The sequence below is a fragment of the Heterocephalus glaber genome, unplaced genomic scaffold (genome assembly GCF_053883595.1).
Source record: "Heterocephalus glaber isolate CG9 unplaced genomic scaffold, H.glaber_assembly_v1.0 deba00001481, whole genome shotgun sequence".
Classification (NCBI taxonomy): domain Eukaryota; kingdom Metazoa; phylum Chordata; class Mammalia; order Rodentia; family Bathyergidae; genus Heterocephalus; species Heterocephalus glaber.
In genome coordinates, this window is record NW_028258317.1 from 11030409 (window position 1) to 11055314 (window position 24906).

Genomic DNA, 24906 nt, shown 5'->3' on the forward strand with positions numbered 1-24906 from the left:
CACACACACACGCACATGATTCCCTGCACACCACCTTATAATAATCCAGGGTTACACCTTGCTACACAGGGGCACTCTTGGAGATTTAATTACCTCGTTGTACACTCAAAACCCACACAAGATAACTTCCTAGACCCCTCCCTCTGACAAACGGGGTTCAGTCCAGGACTTCGATTCTTCCTTCTCAATGCATATCCCAGGATGGCCAAGTGAGTCCCTGACTTCATCCATACACAACACACAAAACCACTGGATCACTTCCTGTGCCCTGGTACGTTCCCCTGCCTATATCCACAGACCTGGGGATACTCCAAGCCTCCATCTCACCTCTGAACCCAGAGGGGACACACTCTACATCGCCAACTGGGGTCCTCAGGACTCCTCTGAGACTTGGCGCCCTAAGGAAGACCCTGCTCAGCACAGGGTCATTACTCTGGCTTTCAAGCTGTGCGCCCCAGCCCCTAACCACCTCCCACCCACAGCTCTACACACACACACACACACACACACACACACCCCTCCCGGCCCGGGCCGAACCGTTCCCCCTCTCCACTGAGCCTTCAATACAAACACAAGCTCCCTACAGCACACCCACGATCGCGCCGGGAACCCCGGCGGGATGCTCCGCCTCGTAACTCGAACGCGGGGCCGCCCTCGCCCAGCCACTCGACACCCACGAATGCACGCACAGCCACTCCCTGTCCCAACGCCGGTCCCCAAACCCGCTCCGCTCCCGCACCCTGCCCTGCACCCTCGCATCCGGCTCCTAGGAGCCCCAAGCCGGGGTCTCTCCCAGCCCAGCCGCGGGAACGGGGAAAAGGTGGGGGTTCCGCGGAGGGAGGGCTCCCAGGGGCGGCTGCTGACCGGTCCTACCTGAGCAGTTGATGCTCTTGCCTTTGCCACCGGGACAGTCCCCGCCGCCGCCGCCGCCGCCGCCACCCGGGGGCTGGTTGGACGCACGGCTGCCGGGCAGGGAGAAGGCGAAGAGCAGAAGCACCGACGTGTAACAGCAGAAGGCGAGCGGGGGCGCGGCCGGCAGCCGGAGCGGCGCCTCAGCGGCTGCGGCGCCCATAGCTGGCGCCCCTGGACGGCGGGAAGCGAAGGGAGCTGCAGGCCCGGGGCATCCAGCCGTGCGCAGCCCCGCCGCCTCCTAGCAGCCCCTCAGCATCCCCGCCCCGCCCGCAGCGCCCGCCAGGCCCCGGCCACCGCGCTCGCTCGGGACTGAGTCGGTGGGTCCCGGCGCGTGAGAGGGTCGCGGGCGCGCGAGGGAGGGAGCGCGCGAGGGTGCGAGCCCGCGTGGGGGAGACCGAGGCCGGGGGGCGAGCGGGCGAGCGCGCGCGCACGCGCGGCGGGCGGGGGTCGCGGGGCGGGAGCAGGTCCGGCCCTCAGCTCGTCAGCTCGCCTTCCCTTTGTGTCCGCTCCCGTCGCCACCGCGTCACAAAGACCCCGGCCCGCAGGGTGAGGGGCGCGTGACGGAGCCGCGGGGGAGGGGGGGCTACGACCCCGCCCCGCGTACACCCCAGCCCCGCCCGCGGCCGGCCGGCACCGCCTCCGGGGGAGCTATTGTTCCTGCGGCCGGGCGGGAGCGCTCCGGGGGTCGCCCCTCTCCTCCGGCCGACGCCAAGCGCTCCCCACCCGCCCCGCCGCCCGTAATCAGCGTATTTGCCGCCCTTTGTGAACGTTTTCGAAGCGTCTCCTTCGAACGTTTTGGAACGCCGCCGTGGAAGAAGGGCAGGTGGTCTGTGGCAGGTGGTCTGTCATGTATCTGTTTTCCAAGAGAAGAAACTGAGCCGCGGAGAGTAAAGGTGACTTGTCCAAGGTCACATACCAAGAAAGGGGCATGAGCAGGATTGGAACCCAAGTTCTGACTCCAGAACTTGGAGAACACAGAGATGTTGGGTGAATCGCTGAATCTCTAGGACTTCCTCCCCACCCGCGATCCCAGGTACTCATACACCAACTGAATTGAAAATGAAGTGCGTATTGCCCTCTCCCCCGATAAGATTTAAAGAGGATTTTCTGTACACTGGGCCTGGGTGTGTGCATTCTCTCGGGTTCTTTTGTATAGCCCTACAAGGGAATTTTCATTCTATTCTACAGATGAGAAAGTTGGGACCCGGAAAAAAGTGATCTGACTCCCAATCTAGTGCTCTCCACACCACATCTTGTGAGGTGATCTCTACCCAGACATAGGTAAAGATCCTGCACTAAATTCTTTGAAAATCCTCTGCCTTTTTCAATCTATTATGCTACCTCGCACCTCAGAGGGAATTTTTAAACCTCACTGAAAAACTGATCAATTTAACTCATAAAATTAAGAAATGTGTGAAAATCTGCATTAGGAAAAATATATTCTGTAAATATGAGAGAAAATAATATGAGGATCCGAGGGTTTTGACATAAAGAGGAAATATAAGAAAAAGTTGACACAATAGAAAAATGGAAAGCCAACTTGTTTTATTCACCAAAAGTGTGGACAATAAATAGATGAAAAGAGATTTAAAGCCACAAGTAATAAAAGGCAAGATAAGACCACAAGATTTTCTCCCCTTTGGCAAATTAACGATAGTTAAAAGAAGGCTGGAGGTATAGCTCAGTGACAGAGTGCTTGCCTAGCATGAGCAAGGCCTTGGGTTTGATCCCTAGCACCGTGTAAAAAAAAAAAATTGACGGAATTAACAAAACCTAGAGCTATTAATTTATACATTTTCGGACCATGGATTAAAAAAACCTTTAAAATGTGTTTATCCTTTAATCTAGCAATTCCACTGACTGGAATTTATCCTAAAGAAATGATTGGACAATCACAAAAATGTATAAAGATGTGCATCACAGCCTTTTTATAATGGTAAAATATAACCTAAATTTCATCATTAATGACTAGTTAAAACATGGTACCCCTTTGTGCAATGGAGTATTATTCAGGTAATGATGATGATTAGGTTAATGCTTAGTGACATGGAACATAGCAGGATACTAATATGTATAAGAAAATCCTTTCTAAAATATACATGTGTACATACACAAAAAAAAGTCATGAAGACTATACAGCAATATATTAAAAGTGGCTTATGAGTAACAGGTAATACCCTTTTTAGTTTCCTGTGTTTTTTCCAGTGAAAGTTTTTGTTATAACTTTAAAGAGATATTATTTTCTTTTAAATTATACTTTCATCCTGCTTTTTATAAATAAATTTGCACTCTTAAACATTTTGCCCTGGGCCTGTAAATTGTTAGCAGGGGCATGGCAATTTTTTACAACTAAAATTGAACTTCAGTCTCTCCCAAATCAGGTATGATCCCAGGTCCCTGACTGCTAAGCCACCAAAGGCTTCTTCCCAAACCACTCTTTCACCAGCTTCTCTGCTAAGCTTGACTTCCTCCGTGCTTCTTTGCTGACCTATGTCTCAGCTGTCCGTATTCTGCCTTAAATTTTCATTTGCCTGTTCACCATAGCCCAGGCAGAAATACTAAGAGGCAACAACTCTTAAATAAAAAGCAAACAACCCTGGGGCCATAAATTCCAATTTTATTTACCTCTGTTTCTTCAAATTAGGCAAGAAAAATTCAACAGATTTCTCAGAAATATTCAAATTGAAAAAGATTCTACTTCCCAGAGTTCCCTGACTTTGATCACACAATCTTAGTGTGATAAAAAGGGTCTTAGAGGTTATCTAAGAAAAACCTCATCACTTGTTTTAATATTGGTGATCCCAACATACAAGAGCAAAAAGATGTGAGACTCACTATATAAAAACCCACAGAAAGTCTAAAAAGAATATAAATTTCTGACCACCACTCCAGACAGTCTGGGTGAGATTTATCTCTTTGTTTAAAGTCCTCTACATAACTCAGACACTGTGCCAAGTTTGGAACCCTGACCTATCCTTAATCAGCTATTAACAGCAAACAGTCATAAAATCTCAGTGGCAACATGAAAAAATAATTCTCAAAGGTCTTACCATAGGTGACTCTGGTTTGCCAGATGGAGGTTAGGCCGAGCTGTGTGGCTGTGCTCTAAGCTGCGGATCTAAGTAGGCTTGGCTCCTTTGTACAGGGTGAGCTCTGGTCCACCCCACCAGTGTTCATTCTGGGACCCTGGCTAAAGAGACAGCAGCTGCCAGAAGGAGTCTATTGGAGCCGACAGTGGTGCAAGGAGACAGCCCCTACCATGCAGGCACTTCTCACACTGCTACTTGTACCTGCCTGCTAACATCCCACTTGTTTTGTTTGTTTGTTTTGTTTTTGTTTGATTGGTGTTGTAATCAGGGTTTGCAAGGGAATAGATTTAATACAGGACACAAATTTATAGGATTATCTTAACAATATTCACCCCAAAAGTCAAATGCAGAACAGTGCAAGAGATCTGTCCCCTAGCTACAGACCCAAAGAATCCAGTGAAGGCCCTGGATCCCTCAGCATTGTCCCACACGAATCCAGCCAAAGGCCTAGAGCCCACAGCAATGTCTCCTGCAAGTCCATACCACCAGAAAGGACCAATGGAAGTGGACGCTAGAAAGTCTGCGACAACTTGGTGAAGGATCTGTGCCAGAAGGCTGAAAGATCTGCACTGGAGCCAGGAAACAACGCTCAAGACAAAGGGGAAGACCAGAGCTCCCCAGAAGAGAGCAGCAGCCATTCCCAGCCGACAGAACAGCCAAGTTCATATCAGGAAAATAAGCCACAACAAAGTTCCTCCTCGGAAATCAGCAGCATGCAGGCTTTCCCTCAAGTTCTCCTTTTATGTCGTTCAGACAACAATCCTCAGGTGGGTCCTCCACGCTCAGAAACCACACTGATTCAGTTCAGCTGGGTGTTTCCACTCAAATTGACCATTAATGGTTTGGTTTGTTTCTGTTAGGTTCAGTTCAGTTCAGTTAGGTTCACTTTGGTGACAGTCTCCATGTGTAGTTCAGGCTGGCCATGAACTCTATATAGCCCAGGCTGGGCTTGAACTGACTGGCAACTTTCCGGCCTCAGCTTCCGGAAGGTGAGAATTACAGGCATCACCACCACACCCAGATTTTCATCCTACTTGTTAAATGTAGTCCTAGAGCTGAGCCCAAAGACAAGAGATTAGGAGATTCTACTCTTTTTTCTCTTTTTTTAGGCGAGTCTACTCTTATGAAGGTAAGTTTTAAACAATTTATGAGAGATCCTGTACTTCAGCACCATCAGTTGTACTCAGAAATATTTTCAGTTCCAAGTAGCAGAAAACTCAACCCAAATTAACTTAAAAAGGGATTTCATGGCTCAGGATAAAAAAATATAGTCCTTCTCTATGACTTGGTTTTTGTCCTCAGTAAAGCTTCACTCATGGAAAACAGTGCATTCAAGGAATCTTTATGAACATTTGTCAAACACTACGCACTAAAGCAGCCTCTGAGGACAAGAGAGAATCCTATCTTCACTGTGTGTGGGGGAGACATCTGAAAATTAACAGTTACACCACAGTGTGATAAATACCAAATATAAACGGAGTGAGAGTGGGGTCGGAGTAAGTGGCAAATCCCATTCAATACTCCCAGCCCTGCCAAAATCCTGGCTTTTCTGGGCCTCCTGCTGGATGATCTAGCTGCATAATGAAGACCCAATAAATAGTAATGAGACACCTTGGGGCTGACTAATTGGCCCTGGTAAGAGAGTCAAAGTGCTTGAGCCAGAAACAGGGAAGGGGTGAATTATGGTGGAGCCCTAACACAGCCTGGCATTGACCTCTAATCCAATTTGAGAAACCAGACCCTACTTCCCACAGAGAAGAGTCTTTAAAAAAAAAAAGGAAAAGAAAGTATATAAAGTGATTCATTCCTTTAGCAGTTTGTACTGAAGATCTGGTCTCATCCCACAGAATTCAGTGGTGAATACAACAGACCTGGTCCCTGTCCTCTTGACTTTTACAGATCTTAAGTAAATAAATATATAAAAGTAAATTTACAACATAGTTAACAATTACTATGAAAAGGAAGATCAGAGGTTTCCCTAGAAGAGAGATGCTTATACTAAGATCAGGATAAGTGAAAGTTAAAGAGGGAATGTCCTAGGCAGAGGCAACAACATGACCAGAGGACCCATGAGTAAGAGTAGGAGAGTCTGAATGCTGGCCAGGATAAGAAGGCCCTAAGAGTTGTTTAAAACTTCACTCAGTGATTCAACATTTACTGAATACCTACTGTAATCTAGGCACTCTTCTAAGTACAGAGAACAGCAGTGAACAAAACAAGGTCCCTGCTTTTCAGAGACCTTATACTCTAGTAGAGAAAACGAGATAATAGTGTTGGATCATTCAGTAATAACTAAACTCAGTGAGAGCCTACTATATCCTGGGTACTGTCAGGTATTTCATATTTACTGTCACTAGTCTTCCTACCCACCTTGTTGATAGATATTATTTCCATTTTATAGATGAATCAAAGGCCTCATCAAGTACCAAGTACCCAAGGCTACAAAGTTAGAAAGTTGGAGTCACCCAGTTCATTCTAACCCCAAAGCCCTACCATGTGTATCACAAGCATGAGAAGATGCGAGAGCATCATTGTCTGATAGAAGATTGAGCCAAGATTGGCACCATCAAGACTATACCCAGACTACTCACAAGCACTGATATAGAATCAGCCTAGGTACCCATCAACAAATAAATGGCTATGGAACATCACACACACACACACACACACACATTCAGCCATTAAGAATGGAATCCTGTCATTTGCAGCAAAATCTTAAGGACATTAAATGAGAAAAAAAAGACACAAAAAGCCAAGTACCACATGTTCTCTCACACATGTGAATGCTAAAAAGAGTTAACCTGAAAGTAGAATAGTGATTACTAGGGCTTGAGAAGGGAGCAGGGGCCAGAGTGGTGGAAAAAAAGATAGTTAAATGTGATAAATATACGCTCTATGCAAGAATGGAAATATCACATTGGCTCTCATTAATATGTACAATTAGTGTGAATTAATTTTTTTTTTAAAAAAGGCTACAGCCAGGCTGGAAGTGTAGCTCAGTGATACAGTGTATGTATAGCATGTGTGAGGCACTGGTTCAATCCCCAGAACAATAACAACAATAATAACAAGAAAAAACAAAACACAGCCACCAAAGAGTATGTATGAGTATCCTGAGCACTCTGAAAGAGTGTTAGAGTTTGTTGAGATTTCTTCTCATTGTGATTCAGGGATTCTTGTGATTACACTGGCAAGGACTCCAGTTGAAGGCATGGTTATTCTTACCCACACCTCCTTAATGATCCTCAAACTATGCAGATGGTAAGCAGAAGCCAAGGAGGCATTTACAGGCACCTGAATAGAAAGTGCTCTAGGAATCCAGGGAACTAACCTAACTCTGGGTGGAGAATAGCCTCCCACTATAATTCTGTTGGTTTGAAAGCTTTCTCACCCAAACAGTCCCTGTGAGTGGGTAGAGAGAGTGAGGAAGCATCTCTGGGGTTTTCCTGCCAGTTGTCTTGTCACTCAATTGTTCAGCACTGCTCAGAATACAGAATTAAGGTTTTTCTTGATCTTTCAGCAAACGGAAATTCTCAGCTGCAACTCAAAAATTTCTCCAAAGGCTTTAACTCATAAAAGATTGCACCAGAGAAATAGCTTCTCTGACAGACAATCACACATAAATGGAAATAGGGAGGTATAACATGATAATTAAGGGTGTAGGCTCTGGAACCAAGCCATCTGGGTTTGCATCTTAGCTCTGCCACTTGGTAATTCTATGATCTTGGGCAAGTTACTTCATTTCTCCATGCCTCAGTTCCATGATCTACTCAGTTTCACTTTTTTCTATTTCATGGGGTTGTTGTAAGTATAAAATATATATATATATATATATATATATATATATATATATATATATATAAAGTGCTTAGAACTCTGTTTAGTGTGTTACAAGTACTCAATAAGTAATTGGCTATTAATAGCTGTGGCATAGTAACAATATTAGTTATTGTTAGTGGGAGTTGTCATTAACTGTACTTACATGCTAGGTTAAAATCTTTGCATGTAGTGCTCAATATACTTGGGTTTTGTAGTACCCAAAAACCTAATGGAGAAATTGTTAATATTATCTTCTTTTTATAGAAGAGAAACCAGATTTGGAAAAGTTAAGTAAATTTCCCAAGGTTACACAGTTAGTGGGCAGCAGGTCTGGGACCAGATCTGTCTTACTTTACAGCCTATACTCTGAATCAAAACCCAAAGAGTTAGCAGTCAAAAGAGCTCATCTAGGCTGACTGCCTACTACAGAAGCCTGCAGGAGGGCAACCTGGTGCCTGGCAGGGGCAGCCAAGCTGCTGAGAGGAAAATTATGACAAATAGCCAGGTAGGTCAAAGGGAAGGGCAGGAGGTTACAGCCAAGAGTCTGGGAACTCGAGAATGACATCTGTTAAGCTAAGAATCATGAGAGATAAAGCAAGGAACTAGGTACATGGAAGAATTAGAGTGAGTCAAATGGAACTAAATAATTATATTTTACCACTGAATGTGTTTAAGTATGTCAGCTTTCCTCTGTATGTATACATATGTATTGGGCATATGTCATTTGCCTGTGTGTATACATATGTAATGAATATATCAGCTTGCCTCTATACATATACATAAGTGTCAAGCATATGTCATTTTAGTCTTTGTGTATAAATCAGGTTGCCTCTGTGAGAGTGTGTATGCAGGGATATTGGAGTATGACAGCTGGGGCCCCTGCCCTCATACATGTACATTTTCATGTATGTATTCGTGCATACATTACAATATATATCTACTGATCTGTTTATGTATATGTGAACATGAATTGACCTAATAGTTTTTAATTCTTCTTCCTTGACTCTCAGTTGAAAATTATTCCCTAAAATCTAATGGGAGTGGGGGATATAGCTCAGTGGTAGAATGCTGATTTAGCATGCACAAGGTCCTAGATTCAATCCTGAGCACCACAGGAAAAAAAAACTTAAAGTTAAAATAAATGTGTATAGTAGTTCCCTCTCTAAAATAAAAGAGAGGGCCGGGGGCTTAGCATCAGGTCAATACAGTTGAATTCAGCACCAAGTGGGTTCCCAATTAAGAGCGTTGTAAAAGTAAAACAGCAAAACCACATTCTGAAGCTGTTTCTCTAAGCACAGAACAATAGTGATAAAACATAAGGCAATTTTGGCAGTGATGACTTCAGTAACAATGAGAGCAGGGGCCATGGTAGGGCAGGGAGTATGGTGACAATAGTCCCATTCATCCAGCAGTATTTAGGGATTGCCCATTATGTGCCAGTCAACCATGTGAGACAGTGAAGACACAGAAGTAAACAAGACAGATAACCCTTGTGGTATATTGCGGTCCATTAGGGAAGTCAACTTAAACAGTCACAGATGTGAAGGATTTTGCAAAAGACTGAGAAAGCATGGGTAAAGGGGACCAGTATTCTGTGAAGAACAACATGTAATTATGAAATAATAAAGCAAATTCAAGAAAAAAAGCAAAATCCCATGATTCACTCGTATATGAGTTCCAAAAAGGCTGATTCAGAAGTAGAGAGTAGAATGGCAGTTACTAGAGGCTGGAGTGTTTAGGAAGTGAAGGATATTGGTCAAAGTATGCATAAGTACAGATAGAAGGAATAAGGTCAAGAGACCTATTATATAGTGGTCACTACAGTTAATATTTGTGTGTATGTATGCATATGTGTTGGGGATTGAACTCAGGGCCTTGCACATGCTAAGTGCATGCTCTACCACTATAACAAACAGTGTTAACAAATACTATGAAGGAGGAAGGTTAGAGGTTTCCCTTGAAGAGTGATGCTTGTACTAAGATCAGAATAAGTGAGTTATCATATTCTTCAAAAATGCAGAGAGCATAGATGGTAAGTTGTGTTAGTCACTTTGTATTCCTATGATAAAATACCTGAGAAAATCAACTTAAAGGAGGAAGTATTTATTTTGACTCAATTTCAGAGGTTTCAGTCTGTTTGCTTAGCCCCATCACTGTAGGCCTGTGTTGAAGTAGAATATTGCAGAGAGCACATGGCAGAGCAGAGCTACTCATCTTGTGGCAATTAGGAAGCAAAGAGAGGGGGAGGGGTTGGGAACAGACTATACCTCTCAAGCACATGCCCCCATAACCTACTTTCTCCAGCTAGGCTCCACCCCTAAAGTTCCCATCACCTCCCAATAACCCATTAAGTTATGAATCTGTAAACTGATTAATCCACTCATGAAGTCAGAGACACCAGGATCCAGTCACCTCCCAAAGGTTTCACCTCTGAACACTGCTGAATTGAAGGGTATAGATAAGATTTTAGGGGAACAGTTAAGATTTTAACTATAACATAAGTGTTCTTATCACAAAAATTATAACCATGTGTGAGGTAACACATTTGTTAATTAGCTAAATTTAATCATTGCAGAATATATATATACTTCAAAACATGTCGTACATGATAAGTACATATAATTGTATCTGTTTTTTAAAAACAAACAACAGAAAAGGCAGCTGTGGCTAAAGCTTGAAAAGTGAATGACATAGAAAGAAGTTGGAGACTTCAGAAACCAGGGATAGATCATGGCCTTTTAAGCCAGAATAAAGATTCAGACCTGAGTTTAAGGGAAGAATAACCTGTCCATATTTGTGTTTGAAAAAGATAATTTGGTTAAATGGATGATGTGCAAAATTATATTAATAATATTTCACTGGGGCTGGGGATATAGCTCGGAGTTGGGATTCAGGGACTAGGTTTGATCCCCAACACTGCAAAAAAAGAAAAAAAGTAAATAAAATAAAATATCAATGAAGTTATTAAACAAAAAACTCCTTGGGTTGCAGTGTGTAGAATAGATTGGAAAAACAAAATGTGTGCAGGAAAACCATGAGGGAGTATTGCAGTACCCCAAGTGAACGAGAATGGTCACTTAGACTAGGGAAGATGGGGACAAGTAAATGAAATAGCTAGGTTTAGCAGATAAGAACAGTAGGACTGGGTGACTGATTAGATATGAGATGTGTGGGAAAGAAAGTGTGAAGCAGTGGTTATCCCCAGGTTCATAGCCAACTCTGGAAGAAAAATGGGTTTGGAGAGATGGTGATGAATTCAATTCTAGCCAGAGTCTGAGAGGCCAGTGAGGTATCTGCACGGAAGCCTCCAGTAGCTACTGAATTCATACGTCTGGTGCTTGTAAGAGATATTTACACTGGGCATATACATGTGGGAAGCACTGGAGGATAGATTAATTGAGGTCAGGGAAGTGAGCATAACTTAATGAGATACCTACTTTTAAAATATGCATACTTTCAAAACCTTTACCAAATACACAACTGTCAAAACAGTCTCTGTGGAAGTTTACATATTGGTGTCAGTTTCTTTGTACAGTTGTACCTAGATATTTCTTATGATTTTTCATGTGCAAGTAACAAGGTTTTGAAGTGTTAGTAAAAAATATTCTATAGATTACATTCCCAAGAACACAACGTTTACACAAAATGTATATTCCTCATTTTAAAGCTTAATTGTATTTTACTTTTACATATACACTTCAGTTAACATAGAACACTTAGAATCTACGTGGTATTTTTGATTTCTCAAAGTTAAAAAATTTAGAGTTTTAGGTTTGATATGGTTGTATCATAATCATCTCATAATTGACAATTTTAATTTTGGACAATAAAAAGAAATTGAGGTATCTTTGAAACTGTAAAATCTGGTTTAATCCTCTTTCTAGACTCTTGGTAGATTGAATAATTAGTGTCCAGAGAAACTAAGGAAATGGGCATTTTAATTACTTATTTTATCTTAAGTTACTCTTTAATGAACATTGCTCATTACAATTTTATAAACCAAAAGTTTTTACTAATTCCAGTAACTACAATTTCTTTTCACCTAGATATTGGAAAAATTTTGTTGCATTTCAAATTCTAAATAAACTACAGACTTTATCCTTAATAAAAAAAAAAAAAAAGACGAGAAGAGAGTTTATACTAAAGCTGAGGAACTCCAATGCAAGAAACTACATGGGAATGGGGATTGATCAGAAAATTAGGAGGGATACCAGGAAAACACAGTGTCACTGTGACCAAGGATCAAATGTGTTTTAAGAAGCAGAATGTGGCCAACTGATCAAATGCTTCTGAGAGGTCAAGAAAGATGAATACTGTCCAGCAGATACAATCACAGGCAGTCATTAATACTGTTAGCAAGAACTATTTGCTGAATGGTAGGGCAGAATCCAGATTAGAGTTTAATGAGACATGAATAAGGAGCAGGAAGTGGAGACAGAACATTTAGACAGCTCAGCTGGAAAGGGAAGAAGAGAATCAGCAGCAGGTGACTGTGGGTAGAGGAAGGATTTTTTTTTTAAAGATAAGACTATAAAATACTTAAATGATGATGATAAATCCAGTAATGGAAGAAGGGAAGACTTGAAAATACAACACAGGAAAAAAGATAATCAGTTATGTGAGATTCTTGAGAAGACAGGAGTGGAATTCAAAGCACAGATGGAAGGACTGTCTTTCAAGAGCAGAGACTTCTTTGTAATGAGAAGGATGGTAGAATGGAGGTGATGTAACTAGGCTTGTGCATATGGTGATAAGCTACTAAGGACATGTTTGGATCGGGACATCTGTGTTCTCTGAAGAGAAAGGGAGAGGGCAGAATAGATGGGGGACCAATGACTGCATCAAAAGTAATGTGAGGCAGCTTTAGCCCCACTATAGTCTCCACCAGCTCTCTTTTAGCCTCTCTACCCCACTCTTTATCATTGTCTTTGATGTGAGCAATTGAGTTTTCTCTATATTATATAAAATGTTGCTTTTTTAAAAACTCATATATGCAGTTTATATAACAGATACTCTGGCCTCTTTCCCTTCCAACCAGATTGTTGCTACACAGAAATTCTGGGTCAGATTTGAAAAGGGTGGGGAAAAAATTGAAGTGGTCATTGATGATAATGGGAGAGAAAGCATATGATTTTTCCCAGCAGAGATTAGGAGCAATCATCAACACCAAACAGACACCAGAGAGGCAATCTGATGCCAGGATGCTTAGGAGAAGGAAGTTAGGAGCTTTTTCTCTCAGATGGGCATTCCTTGGAATGGGCAAAAAAAATCGACCCTTGATATTCCCTCTTTCCCCAGCAAAGGAGTTCTAAGGGCAAGTGGATTCTTTGCTTTGTAATTAACCAGTATGACTTGAGGTTTTTGTCAAATACCTTTCCATATGAATCCTGACAAATGATCAATGCTGACTTAGTCACCATTTTGTAATCCTCAATGAAATAACTGATTCAGATAAGAATGATCAGTGGATACTAAACCCACTGGGTGAAAGGTTATAAGAGGATAGAACATTCAGAGTCTTAAATCAACACCATACAGATAACTTATTAACTATGAGTGAAAGAACATAACTTTATAATAGGAAGATCTAGCAGATACCACCTTCACTAGGTGATTAAATTTAACATCACAAAAGGGGATCTAGAGGGCTCTCCTAAAATGATACAGTGAATGGTAAGTGACATTTATCTGCATGATACCCTTGCCAGAAAAATTTAGCCCAAACTTAATCACAGTAATATAATCAAATAGATCCAGAATGTGGGACACTTTACAAGTCCTAGACTTTCAAAGAAATTAACATCCTGAAAAGTAAAAAAGATAGGTTTGTTCCAGATTATATAGACAGACAAAACAATCAAATGCAATAAAGTTTGATTGGATCTGAGAAAATAAACAATAATAAAAGACATTAGAATAATTGGAGAAATTTGAAAGTAAATTACATATTAGACGATATTACCAAATTAACGTTGATTTTCTTAGGTGTGATCATAGGATTGTAGTGATGTAGGAAAATGTTTGTATGCTTAATACATATATGCTGAAGTACTCCGGTAAAGCATCATCATGACATCTGAAACTTTCTTACAAATGGTTGAAAAGGAAAATGAGAAAAATAATTGGTAAGTCTAGGTGAAGGATTTTTTAAAACTCCTGGTAGTCTATTTCTTAATTACTTCACCAAACATTTTCTTTTTGTCATAACATTAGAGAGCTTTATGCTCATGAGTGTAAATTGCACTGCTTAATGTGGTAAATTAGATTGAAATTTTAAAAGCATCACAGCAAGAAAATTGTTCTGCAAAGCTTCTTAGACATAAAAGAACTTTTAACTTGTATAAGAGTATAAGTAAGGAAATGGTAAAGTAGGAGAGTAAGCCACAAAATAATAATAAAATATTTTTCTGGGTGTCAAAAACCTTTGAGTCCAGCATGTAATGACTGGAGATGTCAGTTTCCTTATCTGCCAAGTAGGCTGAGATCTCTATCAGCCTGCTATACATGCACAAAAGGCAAAGGATATGAAGAGCTTTTCTAAACTAAAGTGGGTGTGCAAATGAAGTTACTTTAGTTAGCATGATATGGCAATGTCCTGTAGGTAGTGGTTCTCAAACGTATCTAACTAGCAACTGAGAAGCTTGTTAAACATGTTGATTCCAGTCCTACCATATGAGATCCTGACTCAGTAAGCGTAGGATGAAGCCCACAGCTTGCTTTGTGCAAGCACCCCAAACTGTCTAGTGCAAGTTGTCTAAAACCCACCCATGGAAAGCTGTCTTGGAGTAGGTTCCTGTGATCTAATCCTTGCTGCTCAGTGTTTGGTCCCTGGATGGCCAACATCGCAACCACTGGTGAGCTTGTAGGAGCAAAATCTGGACATACCCCAGGTTCCCTGAGCCAAAACATGCATGTTACAAGATGCCCTGGTGTTTCCCATATTCATTAGTGTTTGAGAAAACACTAATTTAAATGGCAAGACTGATTGGCAGCCTCTCTTTTTGGCTTGGTCTCTGGTTTTCAGCTTGCTGTCAGACAGAATTGGGGTTGCCATCTTTGCTATTGCTGACACCTTTCACCTCATTTAGCTCTTCTCTCTGCTTCTCTTTGTTTCTGGCTCCTCAGTATCCTGGCAGCTCTTTGATAAACAGAACCTGTCAATCAGAGTGCTTTTCTCCTATGCCATGAACACTCCAATCAAAGCACACTAATGTGGGACCTAAATCTAGTTAAGGGCTAATTAGGTGTGTACTTTTTTCTTTTTTTATTGTTGTGAAACATATGTAACATTTACCATTTTAACCATTTTTAAATTTATAGTGGTATGAAGTACATTCACCTTGTTGAGCAATTATCACCACTATCCATCTCCAGAACTTTTGGTATATGATTGTAAACAAATCATTTAACCTCTCCAAGCTTCATTTCCTTATCTATAAAATATGAGTAATATTACCTACACTTGTAGAATATTTAAAGCATTAAATTAAATAATATATGAACATGCCTAAAACCCATAGAAGATTCCAACAAAGGCTTACATCTCTCTTTTTTTTCATTTAAAGTATGTTTTCAGAAAACCCTGATTTTGCACTAGATGTGGTCTACTGAAGCCAACTGATAAGAATTTTTTAAAATATAAAAAAATCTACACATTCTGGGCACATTGTTGCCATAAAACAGAGAAATCTGTTAAATAGAAGTATCCTATAATCTATAGAATTGGGATTTTTGAAGCAGTTAGTCTGCCACCAGTTACATTTTAATGGGAAAATTACATTTGGGGAAGAAACAATCTTTTTTGTTCCCATATATTGAAATTCTTCTATTGACTGTATTTAGATTGTGTTAAACTGCTTAAGTACAATCATTACCCTAATATCAATAATATTCACAAATGATGCTTTCAACCTTGGGGCTGATCCAGTTGGATGTAGTATTTGAATTCCATTTATGTACACATTATCTTTTAAGAAGAATGCTAAATTGAAAACTTGGTTATATGCAGTAAGTTGAGTTTAATTTCAGAATTAGACTAATTAGAACACAGGAGAGGAAGTTAGAGATCCTCTTCTCTAACAGTCTTACTTTACAAATGAGTAAATTAATATCCAGATAGATCTAGTAACTTGCTCACAATCACATGATGAATTACTGGCAAAGTTGGGACCAGAGCCCAGGTTCCAGGAGTGAGCGTCCACTGGACCTTGAAGAAGGGGTAACACTTCAGCAGCACAGATGATGAGAAGCGATTGTAGAAAGGCTGAGAGCATTCTAGGGAGAGAGATCAGCAGAAATGATTTCACAGCACCTGGTTATGAAACTGAGAGATTCAGGATTGTGTTCTAGGGGTGTCACAGAGTAGGGAGGCTACAAAGAGAAATAAGATGAGTTTTTTGTGATGGGAGAAGATATTCTTGGAGTTAGTAACACAAGATCAAAAGAGAGGTCTAATTTGTTTTTAATTTTACAGTATACAGGACTCTTCGGTATTATATTCTCATGTAACCATTATAGCAATCATAAGGAGGCTTTTGCGGGTAATCCAAGTCTAATACTCAGGAGGTCAATGTTGTTTGTAAAAATAGGACTTGAACTGAGACCCCAAATACTGTAGTCTGTGTACTGATTCTTAGAAGCATGAGATCTGGGTTCAGACCATTTGGGTTCAAACTTTTCCATCCACATGTAGAAGCCATGTAACTTTGAGAAAAAAAAGTGTCTAAAATCCAGTGTTAATATATTGTGTGCTATACACTGCTGTTCTAAATATATATGTTATGGGCCAGGGATTTAGCTCAGTGGTTTCGCCGCCTGCTGTGCAAGCACAAGGACCCGAGTTGGATCCCCTGTACAAATAAATAAATAAATAAATAAATAAATAAATATGTTATGGCTTGTGTTTAGACATCCCCTCAAAGCCTCATGCTTTTTTCTGAGGTAGCTAAATCTAGAGTGTGTGATGCTGGGGTTAAGGGAATGTGATTACTAAATCACCTGAGTAATTGCTTTGGCACTGCCCTAATCCTGTGGTCTGGATAGGATAAAAGGGGCAGAAAGGTGCTGTTATGGTCCCTTGTTGCTTTTGCTACTGTGTGAGCACCATGAACTGTTTCTCCTCTGCAGTGCCCCTCTGCTATGTGCCACTCTGCCTTGGAACCAGCTTGGACTGAAACCTCTACCAATTGTGAGCTAAATAAACCCTCTCCCCTTTAATTTTGGGTGTCGGGTATTTTGTTTCAGCAACGATAGAAAAGTAACTAATACAATATATGATCCTTGACTTATAATGGTTCAATGCTGTGACTATCTGATGGTGTAAAAGTGATAGGCATTCAGTATAAACCATACTTTGCGTTTTGAATTTTGATCTTTTCCTGGGCTAGAAATATGCAGGAAGACATTTTCTTGTGGTACTGGGCAGGACAGCAAGCCATAGTCCCAAGCCAGCCATGCAAAAACAAGGGGTAACAACTGTACCCTACAGTACACTGTGATTCTGAGCTGTAATGTTTCAAAGATTAGGTGTATTAAATGCATTTTCAACCTATGATTTTTTGGTTTACTATAGGATTAACATGATGTTGTGCCATTGTAAGTCGAGGAGCCTTTGTGTTATTCATTTAATCCAACAACCCAATATTCTATTATTATCACATTTTTTTTTGTTTTGGTACTGGGGATCGAACTTGGGTCCTTGCGCTTGCGCAGCAGGCAGTGAAACCACTGAGCTAAATCTCCAGCCCTATTATCACAAATTTTAACCTCTTCCCTCCAAAAACAATGAGAGGGAAAGTATCTCAATAGAAGATGATGCACATATTTATTCCCAAATTCTGTTTCTTGATTTATAATGTATCTCAACTCCCTGGTATTAAATTAGCTTCCTTCCTCCTTGAAATACTGTGGTACATTATTGTTAAAAAATATTCACCCTCTCCCCTCATCTTCTTAGGAAGTGTCGGCTTCCCTCCCCTTAACTTTGAGTTCAGCCATGAAACTTGCTTTAGCCAAGGAGATTTTAGGCAATAAAACAAACAAAAGTTGCAGTGTCCTACATTTGGGCTTGCTGTACTCATGTACTTCCTGTACTTCTTGTACCCTGAGAAGAGCTTCCCCTAGATAACTGTGGCCCCTGTAGCCTAAGACTCAGAGTGACCACAGGAGAGTAGATCTACCCCAGCTATGCCCCAAATGTTTCAGTGACTGAGTGGAGTGAGTACCCTTCAGTCCTGCAGAAAGTCTAATATCAGCCCATTCCAAGAAACTCTGGAGACTGGATATGAATTTAGATGCAGGGGCTAGTGTTACAGCTCAGTGGTAGAGTGCATGCTTAGCATGTACAAGCCCCAGGGTTCCATGCCTTACACCATATGCATCTTACCAGCAGAGGACCATGTCTGAGTTTCCTTCTTGGTTACACTGGTAGCTGAACTAGGATGCTGGGACAGAAAAGGAACTGGAAGCTTACTTTCTGCTGCTACTTACAGTATTTCAACTATAACAAGTATCCTTTGATTAAAAAGAACCAACTTCTTTTTTTTTTTTTGTACCGGGGATTGAACTCAGGTCCTTGAGCTTGCACAGCAGGCGGCAAAACCACTGAGCTAAATCCCTGGCCCAGAACCAACTTCTTAAGTAACAAGAGTTGAAATTTTTCCTCCAGCAAACCCACAGAAGAGAAAACTCAGACCAGAGCCTAATTAAGTCTTTTAGCAGTCACCAGGAGTTAAAAAAAGGAGCCCATGTTTATGGCTAGAGACCTCCTCATACTCTTAGCCCTATATGTGGTTAGTCTTTGTCACTCTGATCAAGCAGTGCTATAAGGAACTACATCCTTGGATCCTCATTTATGGGTAGCAGAATCACCATTCTATCCACTCTAATCAGTATCAAGAGTAGGGAACCTTCACACACATTCTGGGCAACTGGATAAGTTTTCCACCTAATAATGACAAACTGAACTGTTAGGTTAATCAGCTTGCAAAATTGACAATTGAATTGCATAATAGAGGTTCAATAGATGCTTTCTTTTAAATTTTTTGTTTAAATAATACTTCTACAAATTGAATATCATTCTAAATGCACGAAAAAACTATTTTTAAAATGCCATGTTAAAATTTTTCATAAGGAAAATAATCATACTCCTATATTTATTAGGGCATGTTTTACCTACCAGGTGCTCCTGAATCATAGTATACCAGGATACTTCCCCTACAGGGCAACTTCTCTAAAGAAAGGCATCCATATCCCAATGACAACAATAATATTAAAATGCTTTACATCATTCTTTATTTTAAAAGTGCTTAACCAACATATACTAATCTTTACAACATTAAAGGGAGGTAGATAAGTGTTATAGAGCTTTCACAAATGGAAAAACTGAGGCAGAGATTAGTAAATTGTGATGAAGGGCATAATATATGGCACAATTGGGAAAAGAATTTATTGCAGTCACAGATACTGATAATCTTTCCTATGTCTTCTGAGTTCCACTAACACAAAAGTAGCAGGCATAGCATGGAAGCAAGTCATCCACAGTGTGGTGAGTTAAGGCTGAAGCACTACCTTGTTGAGACCAGAGGCTGAAGACACTGTCCTTTGGCAAGCATTCCCCTCTCACATTCACACATGCTTCCACCTCCAACCAGGGTAGAGTGGAAGCTGCTGTGAGTGCAGGAAGGAGGGGATGGAGAAACTGGGCCAGGAAAGAAGACAGAAGAGAAAATATAAACTAATATCAAAGCAAGAGCAAGGAAGAACAAGAGGCTCAGCTGGGAAAGCAGCCCAGAAAAAAGGAAAGCCATAGCACAAATGAAGTGCCATTCATCTGGAAAGCTCTGACATCCAGAAATGCTATTAAAAGGGCAATTCTTAGCAATGACATTACAGAGCCACTCCTTGTGGCTTTGCCAAATATAATTATCAGGTCCTTCTGACATTCCCAGGAGGCAGAATCATTCCTTTCCTCTGGTCCACACCAAGTGCTGATGTAATTGACCTGACACTGCAGACTGTTGACAACTCAAATATACTCTGCCACCATGTCACCTCTCTTCCTCTGCCCTTCTAGGCTCTTCTGAAACAAAACAAAACAAAACAAAATGCATTTTAAAATTCTCCCTGCAAAAATCCTGTAACATTTCCTAAATCTTGGATGCATAATAGGGCTGGATTTCATGTTTGACTTTTATAAAGGGGCTGTGATAAGTATACTTGGGGATTACTGGCCCCTCCCAACCAATGTTCCTTCACACCACATGGAACATTTAAAATAAAAAAATAACAACTCTAAAATCTATGGATGCTGGCTATCTAGAGAAAAAATTGGAGCCCATATGAAAGAAAGAAGCTTTACTATCATTCTCGTGCAATGCGAATACCAGAGATGGCCAATGACATGGCATGCCAGTTGCAAATGAGGTACTGATGGCAGAGACAACACAAAATGAGCCATAACCAACCACCCAGCAGGGAGGGGCTGGTGTCAGATGAACAGGTAGAAGTGGCAGCACAGGCAGCTGAGCAGGCAGACATTAGGGCAGGGCAACAATGAGCTAAAGAGGTGGGAGTGCTGCTGTCTTTTGAGGCTGAAAGAGAGGCAGGAGCACTAGTTAATATCTAGGCCTCTCCTGAGACAGGTAAGAACCAGAAATGTATCCTTCCTTCATTTTATTCAGCAGCACCATTCTCTCAGGCACCTAGCTTTAACTTACCCCTCCTTTCCAACAAACGGAACCAACATCGACCCATACTGATTTCACTTCAACAATCCTCTTAACATTGTTAGGTCTCTCATTTTAACTAAAGCATCCTCTGGGTTCCTATCTTTACATGATAATCAGGGCCAAACCCTCCTACCTGGTATCCCCAACTCCAGTCTTCACTCAGTTCCATCTTCTAATCTTCTTCCTGGAGCAGTTCTGATCATGGCACTGCCCAATTTGGAAATTCCCCATGCCTCCGCTGCCTCCCATTTATGTGTCTTATCTTGAGTCTTTAACAGAACCTTGCATCTAGTAAAATTCCTTTGCTTTCCAAATTCCCACCTGCCAAAATGCCAATTCTAAGGATGGTGCAAATGCCACCTCCTCCATGAGGCCTTCAAGCTTCTTGGTTCTCTGCTGTCAATTACAAGTGCACTTGCAGTCATACACTGGTCAACTACATGACAGCTGTATACAAGCCTTACCTCCCCTCCTGGGCTGTGTTCATGATTTGACAAGGTGGAGGATGGTGATTTGTGTCTTAATATTTATCTGTTCCCTACAACACCTCCCAAGAATGGCTTTTGCATTTTCACCTCAGGTAAGGAAAGGCTCAAAAGTGACATGAATTGGGATGTATTATACTTGTTCAAGACTAGACACTACAAGTATCCTGTAGTGTGATTTGACTCTCGGGATGAAACAAATCCATGACATAGCTTCAAGGGAACGGGTGAGGGAAGGCAGGTGGGGTTGTATGTTCTAGAGTCAAGAGACCTGGGATTGAAGTTCTGCTTTGCCTTTCATCAGCTATGGGCCTGGTTCCAGAGGGTTCTTCTCTGAGCATCATTTCCTTACTTCTGTAGGACTTCATAGGATTAACAATCAAACTAGATACATCTGTGAACTCTACACAAGTGATTTTCAATCCCAATTATGCATCATAATCACCTATAAAGCTTCCAGAAACTAGAGTACCAGGTCCCAACTCAGGTCAACTGAATCAGAATCCTCTGGAAGTGATACCCAGTGGGACTAATTATTTATAAAATATTGTTTCTAATGCATAGCCAATGCTGCAGACTACTGTTATAAACTCATAAATACCATTAACAGTAGAGCAAGGTGCTTTAGGCTGCTGGCTTAATTATCCTTTATTTGTTTGGCTAGGAATTAGTTCAATGCTTTTATAGTTCAATTAAAATAAACTACTGTTTGTGAGCATTTTGTGTGTTGTTCTACATTGTTGTTTGTATGCTTAACTCATAAGTTCTGAGAGAGAATAATAACCAGCACATGGTTGTGCACAAAGATGTACTTAATCTCATTTTCTTGAGAATAATAAAAACTTCATAGGGTCCTGGAAACCCTGGCTGTGCAGTAGTGTGTTGACCAGACAAGCACAACCTGTTGCTTGCGGGCTTGTAAGAAATATAGAATCCACATGTGTAAATACTGAATAGTTTCTCTAGTGTGAAAAACTAAAAGTGTAAATAAGAATCAAAATATATAATTGATATTGTGAAATAGGCAGAAAATTGCCTAAAGGAATAGGGAAAGTGGGAGGGGAAGGGGAAAGGAAAGAAGGGAAAAGAAAAAATACGAGAAAAGGAAAAACATGGAAATGAAGTCTTTGTAAATAGGGAAGGGTGGAGGGGGTGAAGGGAGGGCAAGGGAATGGGGAAAAAGTAAGAAGCAAGATACATCATGTAAAGGTACAAGATCCCAATGATGAATATAACTGTATTGTATACCTAAAATGTATCAATAAACTAAATGGAAAAAAAAATGCAGAATCTCAGGCCTCATTCAAGAAAGTACATACAGTACTAACAAGATTTTTAGATGGGTCAATAGGTGAAGCAAAGGCAAGTTTTTTTCAGTTCACATCTGTGTATAGGGTCTGCTGTTCCCTGTCCTAATCCTCAAGGGGTAGAAGGACATGGAGAGTCAAATTCTGTATCCCACAACTCTTTTTTTTTTTGGTACCCGGGATCGAACTCGGGTCCTTGCGCTTGGCACCAGGCGACGAAACCACTGAGCTAAATTCCCGGCCCCACAACCCATTTTAAGTGAGAACCTTTGGGATGCTTCATTCTCTAAAGGATCTATTTGATAACAAAATTAAGAACAGAAATCTTTATAAAAGGATCTTTCAAAGGATGGTCTAGTCTCTCATTATAGGATGTATCTAAAATAACTAGATGCTCTAAACTATTTAAAATATGGTTCATTGTATAAAATAGATATCCATTTAAGTTTTATGCAGTGCACAAATCATGAATCTATGTGTACCTTACAGAACTTACAGTCTCCAGGACGAAAATTTCAAAAAAATTATGGAGAAAACTTGGCTATCGCAGGAGAACATCATTCCCAATTGACCTATCCTCTCCAGGCAATCATGATGTTGGCAGTACCCACCCACAAACTACACCAGGGCCAGGAGTTGAAGCACTCTAAACATTATCTAGTCCAGCTCCCTGGTTCTGTAACACACCAAGGAGTTACCCAAGGTGACACAGCAACTTGAGCAGAGCCAAGCTTAGAACTCAGGCTCTGACTCCTAGTCACTCTCTCTTACATAGCCTCTGCCACATCTTTTCCCTCACCACCTAGCCTTGAAATTTCCTTCTCAAGGGCCAGGGATTTAGCTCAGTGGTTCCGGCGCCTGCCTTGCAAGCGCAAGGTCCCAAGTTCGATCCCTGGTACCAAAAAAAAAAAGAAATTTCCTTCTCAGAAACTGCTGATCTGGCTTGGCGCTTAACTGTCTCCCATCCAAATACTAACCAGGCCCAACGCTGCTTAGCTTCTGAGATCAACCATGTTCAAGGTAGTATGGCCATAGACTTGGCACTTAACTGTTACTTTGCTTCTTTGCTTCCTTCAGCCACTGCTGTCCCCAACTCTCAGGACTATTTTTATCACTCTACTACAAGAGAAGCTGTATCACAGCTCAATCAGAATATCCATTTATCAATCCATATTTTCAAATATGTGGTAATGGATTCTTTAAAAGCCCATGCTGACCATATAATGCCAGCTACATACCACTACTATCAGCCAACACCATGAGCAGGGTGAGGGAAGGGCCTTTCCGTAGGAAGCTAAAGACTAAAAGCAAGGGCAACCATTAACTCAGTAGTACACAGCTGGAGGAAGGTCAAAGGGGAGGCAAAATCTGGAGCTCAGTTGAGAAGCCAGCACCTTTTTAAAAACATACACAGTGTGACTATAAAATTGCAAGTTTTTTTAATAAAAGAAATATAACAATGTAGAAACCTAAACTAACATTTCTCCCTTGAAGTTGTTACAGTCTTAGTTCTAACAAAACTACCATTGTTGTAGACATTAGTTGGAACTCTTCTTTGAAGAAAAGCCTTAAAAGGCAGTTTACGAGCTACATTAGAAAATATCCTCCCAAATGCTAAGCTTTTCAAAAACTGATATTCCCCACAGACCTCTAGCAAGTTCTGAGCAACAGCATCACCTCTGGAGAAGGGTGTGGCACCGAGGACTGCCACTTTCAAGTCAGGGCATTAAAAAAAAATCAACCATACTTCTTTATAGTCACACTTGCATTTGATTCTTTAAAAATACAACACTCACACATGGTTCTTATATGAATTCTAATTAAGACATTACATTCAGAATTATAGCACTTGTAATGATAATTTTCAGACGACTATAACAGCTTCTTTGCCACTTAAGGGATACATAGGATGCAGCTGTTTACCTGAATGTATTCTTAAATAAGTGACTACTACCACTCTAATTTTCCTAGGTGTAGCTCCATTACAGGTTACTGACCACAGTTCATGTTCCAGACTTTGCCGACACAAGATTAATTAATTACAAGGGAACCACCCCCAAAGCCTTAGGGTGAATTGGGAAAGGGCCGGTTAAATGAGGAAACAGGCCATTCCTTGGTAAAAGTTTGTAGTTTTCTTTCCCAGTACATCTTCTTTTTATTGAGTACTTCCATTTTTATCCTGTGTTCCTCCTCGGCCATCTCACATTCTCGCTCTATCTGCTGGATTTTGGCCACATGCACCTCATTCATTTGTATCAGCTGCAGCTGTAAGATGGACATTTGTTGATGGTGTTCTTCCTCATGCATCTTTTTTAAAGCACCTTCCTGAGATGTTTTGCTCCTGTAGTTTTTACTCGCTGTTATTCTGACAGCTGAACACGAGGGTTCAGGTTGAGAGGTCCCCTCACATACTGGAAAATGTATGAACTCTTTCTCATCATCGCACAGTTCTCTATTTGAAACAGCAAATGATTCTGAAAAACAGCAGAAAACATGTTCAAAGATTTTACAAGCAGAGAAAAATGTCAATCCTATTTCAAATGACAGGGTCTCTCATAACAGGATG

General features: G+C 41.0%; 1 protein-coding gene and 1 long non-coding RNA gene across 11 annotated transcripts in view; one reads left to right on the forward strand and one right to left on the reverse strand.

Moving 5' to 3' along the window:
* LOC101710773 (myb/SANT-like DNA-binding domain-containing protein 3) overlaps nt 1–24906 on the reverse strand; it is a 127656-nt gene that overhangs the window by 82351 nt on the left and 20399 nt on the right. For 5 of the 7 annotated variants that reach the window (XM_013065721.3, XM_087183608.1, XM_013065722.3 and 2 more), the window contains one exon: nt 23757–24814. In XM_013065721.3, the coding sequence (XP_012921175.1) occupies nt 24405–24814 (410 nt within the window). In that variant the 3' untranslated portion in view covers nt 23757–24404. Of the gene's footprint in view, nt 1–873; nt 24815–24906 lie in introns of those variants that run through there. The other 2 variants (XM_004864918.4, XM_021244514.2) reach the window with 1 other exon arrangement.
* The window catches only part of LOC110345788 (uncharacterized), a 32530-nt gene continuing 8979 nt past the window's right edge, over nt 1356–24906 (forward strand). Inside the window, exons 1-4 of one of the 4 annotated variants that reach the window (XR_002389390.2) lie at nt 1369–1945; nt 2101–2193; nt 4378–4768; nt 6403–7813. This is a non-coding gene — a long non-coding RNA (uncharacterized LOC110345788). Of the gene's footprint in view, nt 1946–2100; nt 4769–6402; nt 7931–16946; nt 22017–24906 lie in introns of those variants that run through there. The other 3 variants (XR_015439974.1, XR_002389391.2, XR_015439975.1) reach the window with 3 other exon arrangements.